Genomic DNA, 12,585 nt, shown 5'->3' with positions numbered 1-12,585 from the left:
GGTCTCAAATTCCTGGACTCGAGCATACCTCCCACCTTGGCGTCCCAAAGTGCTGGGATTGTAGGCATGAGCCACCAAGCCTGGCTAATGTATTTTTTTAAAATCACAAGTTCATAATGATATTTATTATTTGCTTAACTTTTAGCCCCTGCAAAGAAATATATTTATAATTTAGATTTTAGAATTATAGGACTTTAAATATTTTGCCTTTCCTCTTTTATATAAAAATATTAGTTCTTTATAACTATAATTACTTATTTTGTGTATTGGACTCATATAAAAAGGGTTTTAAAATAGTAATACTGCTATTATAGCTGATAAGTACAATCTAAAATCTTTGCTATTATGTTCTTAAAATACTGTGTAAGGGAGGGCCAGGCGCAGTGGCCCACGTCTGTAATTCCCAGAACTTTGGGAGGCGAGGCAGGCAGATCACTTGAGGTCAGGAGTTTGAGAACAGCTTGGCCAGTACGGCGAAACCCCATCTCTCTACTAAAAATACAAAAAATTAGCCAGGCGTGGTGGTATGCACCTAGAATCCCAGTTACTCAGGGGGGCAGGAGGATCGCTTGAACCCAGGAGGTGGAGGTTGCAGTGAGCTGAGATCACGCCACTGCGCTCCAGCCTGGGTGACAGAGTGAGACTCTGTCTCAAAAAAATAAAAATAATAAAAATATTGTGTAGGGGAAGCTCTCAAACCACGTTCTTCCTCTACTCTCACACCACCACAACAAACATCAACATAGAACACATCTGTGACCAAAAGTGTGGGGGTTTTTCACCTCTGCACCAAGCAGTGGACACCAGCTGGGTGTTCTCCAATTCACTTCAGGTTGGGGGCTCAGTCTTCAAGACTGCCTGCGCACCCCTGGACACCAGTTGCATGTCTGGGGCCCTGGATCTTATGACCCACTGTCTTCATGTCGGTGTTCCCACGATCCCCTCTTTGGGTTTGGTTAATTTGCTGGAGCATCTCACAGAACTCAGGGAAACACTGAAATTTATTGGTTTATTCTAAAGGATCTTACAAAGGATATAGATGAAGGGATGCATAGAGCAAGGTATGGGGGAAGAGGTGTGGAGCTTCTATACCCTTCTGGGGGCACCACCATCCAGGAACCTCCAGGTGTTCAGCTATCCAGAAGCTCTCTGAACCCAGTCCTCTTGGGCTTTTGTGGAAGCTTCATGATGTCAGCATGCCTTCTCTCAGGGTATAGGGCAGTCCCCTCTCTGGGGAGGGTGTTAAGACCCACCATCAGAAAGGTGGGGAAAGATTATAGTCCTTTCTTGGGGCAGGTGAAAGTAGGGCAGAGGAAGAGATTTTGTTTCCTGAGACCTGCCCCTGAGACCTAACACACCCAATATTGTATCAGAAGACTGTAACTAGGGCTGTGGGAATTATGAACCAGGAACAGTGGATGAAAACCAATATATCTCATAACACTACAAATATATTTTACTGATGTATACAATCAGAATACTGAGTTCTAAAGTAACTTCAAATAATTATATTCTCTGGTCATTTTACTAATTTTCTGTACAGTTAGGTTTATTTGTTTCATTTTGTATTCATTTTGAGGGCTAAAAATTATATTGCTAAGAATGTGTAATAGCTGTTTTGAAAAGTTAGAATACAGAGATGTATAAGAAGAAAAATTCTCTCTTTTTTTTTTTGTTTTTGAGACGGAGTCTTGCTCTGTCTCCCAGGCTGGAGTGCAGTGGCACAATCTCGGCTCACTGCAAACTCCGCCTCCCAGGTTCACGCCATTCTCCTGCCTCAGCCTCCTCAGCAGCTGGGACCACAGGCACCTGCCACCACGCCAGGCTAATTTTTTGTATTTTTAGTAGAGATGGGGTTTCACCGTTTTAGCTAGGATGGTCTCGATCTCCCGACCTCGTGATCCTCCCACCTCGGCCTCCCAAAGTGCTGGGATTATAGGCGTGAGCCACCGCGCCCGGCCAATAAAAATTTTCTTTAAGCCACCATTGGAAATATCCACTATTAGAATATTTGTATAAAATATTTGTGGAGCTCACATTTATTGAAAACATTATGCCATGTGTTCAGATTGTTCTAAGCACTTTGTATGCATTATCTCATTTGATCCTTACAATAACTTTATGAGGTAGTTATTATTATCTCTATTTTATTTTTCTTTTTTCAGCCAGTCAAATTTAGCAGTGGGGGGTTGTATACCAACTTTAGTAACACTGCTGTGAATAAGTTCTGATGAGCCACTACCATTGGACCAGCCTGTTATTCCCATTTGATTGATTAAAACTCAAATGTTAACTTGTACAAAGGATACGTAACCTAGTAAGTTGCAGAACTGAGACTTGACCCCTGACAATTCTTACTCAAACTGACTTTATTCATCCCTGTATATTTTTTTAATCTTTTTTTCTGTGCTTATACATACACAGATTTTTTTCTTTTGTCTTTTGAGAACAGAGATATTTTTAAATGTATTTCATACATTCAGGTAAGTTTTTTTTTTTTTCCTCTAACAGTGTCTTATAAGAAGTTTTTGATTTCGTTGAAGTCCCCTTTAGTTTTTCCTTTATGGTTTGTGCTTTTGGTGTTATATCTAAGAATTTTTGCTTAATCTAAGGTCCGAAAGATGTTCTCTTCTTGAAGTTCTGTACTTTCAGGTTTGACTTTTTTGTCTATGATTCGTTTTGAATTAATTATGTATGATGTCATATGGATGGAAGATTTTTTTTGTTCCACATAGATATCTATTTTAGCACTTTTTGTTGAAAAGATTACCCTTTCTAAAATATTTTGTCCATGTCTATATTTGGACCTGTTCTGTTCTATTGATCTGTTTGTCTATCTTTATGCCAGTATCACACTATCTTGATAATTGTAGCTTTATAATAAATTTTGAAACCAGAAAAGAAAGTTTCCCAAAGTTGTTACGACTGTAGGTCCTTTGGATTTTTCTTTTTTTTTTTTTCTGAGATGGAGTTTCACTCTTGTTGCCCAGGCTGGAGTGCAATGGCGCGATCTCGGCTCACCGCAACCTCCGCCTCCCAGGTTCAAGCGATTCTCCTGCCTCAGCCTCCCTAGTAGCTGGGATCACAGACATGTGCCACTACGCCCGGCTAATTTTGTATTTTTAGTAGAGATGGGGTTTCTCCATGTTGGTCAGGCTGGTCTTGAACTCCTGACCTCAGGTGACCTGCCTGCCTCAGCCTCCCAAAGTGCTGGGATTACAGGCATGAGCCACCACGCCCGGCCAGTCCTTTGGATTTCTCTGCAAATTTTTTGGTGTTTTTTTTTTTTTTTTGAGACAGAGTCTCACTATGTTGCCTAGGCTGGCCTCCAACTTTTGGGCTCAAGTGATCCTCCTACCTCAGTCTCCTGAGTAGCTACAACTACACAAACATGCTACCATGTCTGGCTCCATACGATTTTTAAAATTAGCTTGCCAAGTTTCTATAAAAAGCTACTGGCTTTTTATTTATTTATTTATTTATTTGAGACCACGTTTTGCTCTGACTCCTAGGCTGGAGTACAGTGGTGTGGTCATGGCTCACTGCAGCCTCGACCTTTCGGGCTGAAGTTTATCCTCCTACCTCAGCCTCTTGAGTAGCTGGGACCACAGGTGTGTGCCACTAAACTTGGCTAATTAAAAACAATTTTTTTTTTTTGGAGACGGAATTTCACTCTTATTGCCCAGGCTGGAGTGCAATGGTGCGATCTCGGCTCACTGTAACCTCCGCCTCCTGGGTTCAAGCGATTCTCCTGCCTCAGCCTCCCGAGTAGCTGGGATTACAGGTGTGCATCACCACGCCTGGCTAATTTTTTGTATTTTTAGTAGAGATGGGGTTTCGCTGTGTTGACCAGGCTGGTCTCGAACTCCTGACCTCAGGTGATCTGCCCTACTCGGCCTCCCAAAGTGCTGGGATTACAGCCGTGGTGCCCGCCCTAAATAATTTTTTTAATATAGACAGGGTCTCACTATGTTGCCCTGGCTGATCCTGAACTTTTGGCCTCAAGTGATCCTCCTGTCTGAGCCTCCCAAAGCACTGGGATTACAAGTGTGAGCCACCATGCCCAGCTTCACTGATTCTTCAGCTTGATTGAGTCTGCTGTTGAAATTCTCTATTGAATTATTTGGTTCAGTCATTATATTCTTCCGCTCTAAGATTTGCTTTTTATTATTTGTTTCATTGTTTTCATTTTGTTCATGTGTTGTCTTTCTAATATTGTTATTTGTGTGTGTGTGTTTGTGTGTGTTTTTTTTAATTGAGACGGAGTCTTACTCTGTAACCCAGGCTGGAGTGTAGTGACACAATCTTGGCTCACTGCAACCTCCACCTCCTGGGTTCAAGTGATTCTCCCGCCTCAGCCTCCCGAATAGCTGAGACTACAGGCGTGTGCCACCACACCCGGCTAATTTTTGTATTTTTAGTAGAGACGGGGTTTCACTATGTTGGCCAGGCTGGTGTTGAACTCTTGACCTTGTGATTCGCTTGCCTTGGCCTCCCAAAATGCTGGAATTATAGATGTGAGCCACCATGCCCGGCCAGTTTTTTGTGTTTTATTATAGTTCACGGACCTTCTTTAATAGGATTATTTATTTATTTATTATTTTGTAAAAATTTTTATTAACTTTTTTTTTTCTTTTATAGAGATGGGTTTCACTATGTTGTGCTGGTCTCAAACTGCTGGGGCTCAAGCAGTCTGCCCGCCTTGGCCTCCCAAAGTGCTGGGATTACAAGTGAGAGCCACTGCACCTGGCCAAGAGGATTATTCTGAATTCTTTGTCAGTCAGTTCTATAGATCTCCATTTCTTTAGGGTTGTTTTTTGGCATTTTATTAGTTTTCTTTTGTGGTATCATGTTTCCTTGGTTCTTTTTTTTTCTTTTGAGACAGATTTTTGCTCTGTCATCTAGGCTGGAGTGCACTCTAGATGCTCACTGTAGCCTCTGCCTCCTGGGTTCAAGCGATTGTCCTGCCTCAGCCTCCCCAGTAGCTGGGGTTACAAGCATGTGCTACCATGTCTGGCTAATTTTTGTAGTTTTAGTAGAGATGGGGTTTCACCATGTTGGCCAGGCTGGTCTTGAACTCCTGACCTCAGGTGATCCACCTGCCTCAGCCTCCTGAAGTGCTGGGATTATAGGCGTGAGCCACTACACCTGGCCTTCTTGATTCTTAATGATCTTTTTGTCCTTGTGTTGGTTTCTGTGCATTTGAGGAAGTAGTCACCTCTTTTAGTCTTTACCAATTCATTTCTGTGAGGAAAGACCTTCACCAGTCAGCCTAACCTGGGGTCCTGGATGGGTCAGCTGGTAGTATCTGTGGGCAAGCAGGGCTTGCTGCTGGAATCTCTGGTTGAACTTGGTAGCTGCCCATACTCTGAGGTTAGGTGGGGCTTGTTCTCTGGGGTCTGAGGCCAATGCAGGTCTGTTGGTTGGGCTCCGAGGTTAGGAGGGGCAGCTGGCTGGGCTCCATGTTTAGGCCAGGCTGCTCTGTGACTGGGGAGGGCTGCAGGCTGCACTCTGGAATTTCCCCGGTCCGGTGAGGCTACAGGGTATGCACCATAGATGGGTAGGACTATAGGCTGCATTCTGCAATCAGGTGGGGTTGTATGTTATGTTTTGCTGTTGAATGGGGGCATTGGCTGAATTTTTTGCTTGGGTGGGGCTGCTGGCCCTGCTCCAAGGTTAGACGGGTTCTGTGGCCGGGCTGCCTGGTTGGTCCTGTGGAGTTGGAGTTTCAGCTATACGATTAGGTGAGGCCATAGGCTGTGCTCAGCTGAGGTCAGACTGGACCACTGGCACAGGACCCAAGCCAGGCAGAATGTTGACCGTGCTTGTTGGATAGACATGCCGCAGATGGGCAGAGCTGGTGGTTGGGCTCTCTGGTTGGGTGAGGCCACTGGCAGGGATGTGGTCTCATTGTCATGATTTGCATACTGGTTGCTGTGAGCCCCACCCCCTTCTTTGTTCCTAACTGACTCCAGTGGTCTAGCCCTCCCATTTCTTCCCTATGAGGCAAGACAGACATGGATCTCCTGGAAAGCACCCTGGAAAGCTGGGAAAGTTGGGGAAGCCGAATGTCTGCCTTGGGCTCTCTTTTTCCCACTGCAGAAACTATAGGCCCAGGGGATCACTCTCTGGCCCCATGTGGGCCTGGTGAGGGGCGATGCAGTCAAAAAGTCAAGCCACTCTTACCCTTCTAATGTGGCTTTTGGTATTTGTGCTCCAAGGGCGTGCTTAAGCCCTAGGCTCTGGAATTTTCACAAAGGTGTTCTTGTCGGTGGATAATTACTAATTGGCATTTCTGTGATAGTGACTAGAACCTGGACCTCCTATTCCACCATCATGTTCTTGGACTCGTTTTTATTATTTATTTATTTATTTGAGACGGAGCCTCTCTCTGTCGTGCAGGCTGGAGTGCAGTGATGCGATTTCGGCTCACTGCAACCTCTGCCTCCCGGGTTCAAGCAATTCTCCTGCCTCAGCCTCCTAAGTAGCTGGGACTACAGGGGCACACCACCACGCCCAGCTAATATTTTGTATTTTTAGTAGAGATGGGGTTTCACCATATTAGCCAGGATGGTCTCAAACTCCTGACCTTGTGATCCCCCTGCCTTGGCCTCCCAAAGTGCTGGGATTACAGGCGTGAGCCACCGTGCCCAGCCTATTATTTATTTTTAATTTTAATTTTTTTGAGACACTATTTCTATTTTGGAATAATTTTAGATTTACAGAACATTTGTAGAGATAGTACAGAGAGTACAGAGAGTTCCTGGCTATCCCTAACTCAGTTTTCCCTAATGTTAACCATCTTACATTACCATGATATATTTGTCAAAACTGAAAAACCTACCTTGGTACGTTAATATCAACTAAACTCTGGACTGTATTTAGATTTCCCCTGTTTTTCTTTCTTCTTCTTTTTTTTTTTTTTTCTCTCTCTCTCTTTTTGAGACAGGGTCTCACTGTGTCTCCCCAGGCTGGAGTACAGTGGCATGATCATGTGCTACTGCAACCTCGACTACCCCTGGCTCAGGTGATCCTCCTGCCTCAGCCTCTCTACCAGCTGGGACTACAGGCACGTGCCACCATGCCTGGCTGATTTTTTTTTTTTTTTGTAGAGACTGGGTTTCACCATGTTGCCCAGGTTGGTCTGGAACTCCTGGGCTCAAGAGATCTGATCCTTCTGCCTCGGCCTTGCAAAGTACTGAGATTACAGGTGTGAACCACCGCACCCAACCCAGGTTTTCTACAATTTTTTTTTTTTTCTATTTCAGGATCCAATCTAGGATAACTAAATTGTGTTTAGTTGTCATACTTTCTTAGTTTCTTCTGGTCTGTGATAGTTTCTTAGTCCTTCCCCCCCCCCCCCCCCCCCAAGTAATTTGACAGCTTTGGGGAAAACTGTTCAGGTCCTCAATTTGGTTTTGTTTGCTGTTTTCCTTGTAATTAGACTAGGCTTGTGGATTTTTGGAAAAATACCTGAGGTAAAGTACCTGTCTCAGTTATATGAAATCAGTATGGACTTGAGTATTTAGTTTATATTTTGGATTAAAGTCCCACATTGATATATTTTGTTGCTCAAGTTGTTTTATCTTTGGCCATTGAGAGCTCTTTCAGATTGGCCTTGGCCTTAGAATCTGTTATTTCTCCAGAGAATAGGGCTTGTTTCTCTGTCAGTCTGATCTTCATTCCTTTGTAAAGACGTAAAGACTTCATTTGTGGTATCTTGATAACTTTTAGGAACCACCCTTTTAGGAGGGTGTTAGTGCTATTACGGTTTTATTTTTTAAGAGATTATGATTAGGATGGATAGATGTTTAGTTTGCCAACGTGATCTAATACTATTAATTTTTGCTAAACAGAATTTGTAGCATCTAGAGCTATATGCTTTACAATTTTTCATTGTATGATGTTTAACATACAGAAAAAATATGAATGTAAAACATCTAAGTTATGAGGCATAATAATAAACATTTGCAAGCTTATTAGTTGTCTTGAAAACTAGAGCATTACCAATACATTACTATTTATTTATTTGTCTGTTTCTGTCCTATCCTATCCTTTTACTACTCCACAGAGTTAGCTGTTCTCCCGAATTTTGGGTTTATCATTTCCTTTTATAAACCACATGCTATATATTCCTAAATAATATATTGTTTATTTTTGCTTAAGTGTGAGCTTTATAAAAATGTTAAACTGTGTATAGGCTTAAGTGATTTTATTTTTTTTTTGAGACGGAGTTTCGCTCTTGTTGCCCAGGCTGGAGTGTGATGGCGTGATCTTGGCTCACCGCAATCTCCGCCTCCCGGGTTCAAGTGATTCTCCTGCCTCAGCCTCCCGAGTGAGTAGCTGGGATTACAGGCATGCGCCACCATACCTGCCTAATTTTTTGTAGTTTTAGTAGAGACATGGTTTCTCCATGTTGGTCAGGCTGGTCTGGAACTCCCGACCTCAGGTGATCCACCAGCCTTGGCGTCTCAAAGTGCTGGGATTACAGGTGTGAGCCACGGCACCCAGCCTTGTTTTAGTTCTTTATTTTAGAAAGTTCCAAACTCATAAAAGTAGATTCGGCTGGGCATGGCTCATGCCTGTAATCCCAGCACTTTGGGAGGGCAAGGTGGCCAGATCACCTGAAGTCAGGAAGTTCGGGACCAGTCTGGCCAACATGGTGAAACCCCAACTCTACTAAAAATACAAAAATTAATGGGTGTGGTGGTGTGTGCCTATAATCCCAGCTACTTGGGATACGGAGGCAGGAGAATCACTTGAACCCCGGAGGCAGAGGTTGCAGTGAGCTGAGATCGTGCCACTGCAGTCCAGCCTGGGTAGCAGACTGAGACTCTGTCACAACAACAACAGCAACAACAAAAATGTAGATTAATCCTGCTTTGTAAAAACTCTTATTTTTTTCTACTCACACACCACCACAGCAATTATCAACGCAGAAAAAGAATTCTGTGGCCAAATATGTGGGCAATTTTCCCCACACACCAAGCAGCTGACACCAGTTGGGTGTTCTCCAGTTCAATGCTGACACTATCTACCTGGAGATAGTGTCAGATCCTACTGGTTGAACGCGCAGTCTCCAAGATTGCCCCCTAGCACTCATCAGTCACAAGTCTGGGCCTCAGGTGCTTCTGACCACCAGCTTCACTCATGTCGGGGTTCCCTCGGTCCTCTCTTTGGGTTTAATTTGCCAGAGTGTTTCACAGAATTCAGAGAAACTCTGTTATGTTTACTGGTTTATTCTAAAGGCTATTGCAAAGTATACAGATGAAGAGATTTGTCTGGCAAGGTATGGGGGAAGGTGCACTGACTCCCATGTCCTCCCTGGGGCGTCACCATCCACGAACCTCCATCCAGGTGTTCAGCTGGCCAGAAGCTCTCCAAATCCAGTCCTCTTGAGTTTTTATGGAAGCTTCATGATGTTAGCATTCCTTTTTCCAGAGTACAGAGTGGGACTCTCCCTCTGTCTTTTTCTTTTGAGACACGCTTTCACTCTGTTGCCCAGCTGGAGTGCAGTGGCACCATCTTGGGTCACTGCAACCTCCACCTCCGAGTAGCTGGGATTACAGGCATGCACCACCACGCCCGGCTAATTTTTGTATTTTTAGTAGAGATGGGGTTTCACCATGTTGGTAAGGCTGGTCTCAAACTCCTGACCTCAAGTGATCCTCCCGCCTCAGCCTCCCAAAATGCTGGGATTGTAGGAGTGAGCCACCCTGCCCTGCCTGTGAGGGGCTTAAGACTCACAATGAGAAAGGGGTATTGGGAGAGATAGAGTTCTACCTTAGGACAGTTGAAGGGAGAGTGGGAAAAGGTTTGAGAGATTCTGTTTTCTGAGGCCTGCCCTTGAGGCCTGACATACCTAACATTATAACAGAAGACTCCAGCAAGGGCTATGGGAGTTATGGGCCAGAAGCTGTAGACAAAAACGTGTGTGTGTGTGTGTGTGTGTGTGTGTGTGTCCGTCCGTCCGTATATGTATGTATCATAACACCATACAACCCCAATAACTGTCAATCTTATTTTATATACATACCCTCTGCCCAGTTATTTTAGAGCAAATCCCAGTCATATCATTTAATCTGTCAAGTTATTTTTGTATATCTCTGAAAGATCACATAAATTACTATAATAGCATTATCCTACCTATAGAAAATGAACTTATTCTTTAACATTATCAAATATTCATGTTTTCTCAGTTTTTTAATTGTGTTTTCCTCATGTGTTTGGATTGGGACTCAAATAAGGTCTGTAAGTTAGTGATTGCTTGAGATGTATTCCTTAAGATCTTTTTCAGTCCGTAGGTTCTCTTTTCATCTTGCTTTTTTTGTGTTGAAGGAAACTGAATCACTTTTTCTAAAAGTTTGCTACAGTCAGGATTTTGCAGTTTAATTCACTACTTTTTTTTTTTTTGGGGGCTTCAATGTAGTCTTTGTATTTGCGTGCTAGGACACCTTAACAAAGTATCACAGACTGTGTGGCTTAAACAACAGAAATTTACTTTCTCAGAGTTCTGGAGGCTGGAAGTCCCAAGACGACGGTGTTGGCAGATTTGGTTTCTTCTGAGGCCTCTGTCCTCGGCTTGCAGGCGGCCGCCTTCTCACTGTGTCCTCACATAGCCTGTTCTCTTTGGACACACATTCCTGGTGTCTTTCTATGTGTCCAAATTTCCATGAGTCAACTCTGTTGCACAGCTTCCATGAAACCTCTTTTAGTGACTTGGAGACTTTGCTTGCCATCTTCTACCCCCAGCTGCATTTGAATTGTTTAGGGTGACCCAGCAGACTCAAGTTTCAGGTACACGAGATGTCATCTTGTAGAACTTTGGCAAGGGAAAATCTGTTACCTCTCCATAGAAGAAAACTTTGACATTGGCAAGCAAAACTCTAGGACATATTTAAATCCCCAGGTTCATGAACACCACATTGTTATACAGAGTGGGATAATATAACCCAACATGTTCTCCCCCTGGACACTACTATCTCCCACAATTCATTGTATCCCTTGACCAGTCTCCATTTGACCTAGACCTAAGTTGTCATTACCTCAGAATAGGTTTGTTACAACAAAATATGGGTATCAAAGAAGTCAGCCCTTTGAGTTTGGGTTCTAAAATAGACTTTGCAAGAGAAAAGCATTTTGAAATCCCAAAACTGTACTTTTAGATATCAAAAGCTAATTCCCCAAAAGACTCATGGCATAAAATTATACCATACATCAGTAAATTATGAATCCCATGTTTCTAAAGGGGCAATATAGAAAGTCTCTCTGGTTAGTTCTAGTCATTAATATTTTGAAAGTAAACAATAAAATATGCTATTTCTGTGCAGGTATTCTATTAAAAATAAAAAACTAAGTTTTGGCCAGGTGCAATGGCTCACACCTGTAATCTCAGCACTTTGGGAGGCCGAGGGAAGCTGAACACTTGAGGCCAGGAGTTGGAGACCAGCCTGGCCAACATCGCAAAACCCTGACTCTACTAAAAATACAAGCATTAGCCTGGTGTGATGGCACAGCCTATAGTCTCAGCTACTCAGGAGGCTGAGGAGAAGAGTCGCTTGAACCTGGGAGGTGAAGATTGCAGTGAGCCAAGATCATGCCACTAATTCACTACTATTTTAATTATAATTTGGGTATGTATGGATAAAACATAAATAATCAGCTGGGTGTGGTGGTACATTCCTGTAGTCCCAGATACTTGGGAGGCTGAGGCAGGAGGATCTTTTGGGCTCAGGAGTTTGAGGCTGCAGTGAGCAATGTTCATGCCACTTCACTCCAACCTGGGTTGTTGAGAGCAAGACCCTGTCTCTAAAAACAAGGATTAACAAAAATTAAATATGCTTTTATTTCTGGTTCTTTTTTCTCTTTTCTCTGTCAGTTTTTGGTATCAGTATTATGCTGATCTCATATGAGAACTTGGAATTCAGCAACATTCATTCAGCAGGACTTACTGAGCACTACTGTGGCCGGGCACTATGCTTGGTGTAATGGTGAATGAGACAGAAGTGGTATTTGTCCTCGTAGTGCATAAAGGCAAGTGGGGAAGACAGACAATAAACAAATCCTGAATAAATTGATAAGCTGCAAGTATATATTTGTTTCCATTTTATGTGTTGGAGTAGATTAAATAAAATGGGAATAATCTGTTTCTTAAATATTTAATAGAACTTTAAAGACATCTGTTCTGACATTTATTTTAGCATACACATATTTCATAAGCATGTGAAATTACTTAAGAACCCTTTTTCTCTCCCCATTAATCTTTGACACCGTGTGGAGTTGTTCCATCCTTATATTGTTTTTCCTTTAGTCCTACAGTGTTCCCTTGGGGATTTGAGTTTTCAAGTTTTGTGAACAAGGCTCTATTATTTCTGTGGGAAAAATCATTCAGGTTTCACGTGATGGAAACAGAATGATACAATCCACTGAGTTTGAAGACTCCAGGAAGAACAAAAAATTATGTTTGCGATTACTTATTTCAGGTCAAATTAATAGCTTCTAGTATGATAACTTCTTTTTGTTTTAAAATTAACCAGTTAAGAGACTGGGTGTGGTGGTTCATGCCTGCAATCCCAGTGCTTTAGG

The 12,585-nt window shown here is 42.8% G+C and overlaps 1 protein-coding gene across 5 annotated transcripts in view; it reads left to right on the top strand.

The window, feature by feature from the left end:
• Window positions 1-12,585, top strand: part of UBAP1 (ubiquitin associated protein 1) — a 76,345-nt gene that overhangs the window by 12,975 nt on the left and 50,785 nt on the right. Inside the window, exon 2 of one of the 5 annotated variants that reach the window (XM_063650207.1) lies at window positions 11,331-11,633. The exons of 3 other annotated variants lie outside the window; for them this stretch is intronic. In XM_063650207.1, the coding sequence (XP_063506277.1) occupies window positions 11,597-11,633 (37 nt within the window). In that variant the 5' untranslated portion in view covers window positions 11,331-11,596. Of the gene's footprint in view, window positions 1-11,330; window positions 11,634-12,585 lie in introns of those variants that run through there. One more of the 5 variants, XM_063650206.1, reaches the window with a different exon arrangement.

This window comes from Pongo pygmaeus, chromosome 13 (assembly GCF_028885625.2).
Source record: "Pongo pygmaeus isolate AG05252 chromosome 13, NHGRI_mPonPyg2-v2.0_pri, whole genome shotgun sequence".
NCBI lineage: Eukaryota > Metazoa > Chordata > Mammalia > Primates > Hominidae > Pongo > Pongo pygmaeus.
This window is presented reverse-complemented; position numbering and strand designations above follow the sequence as displayed.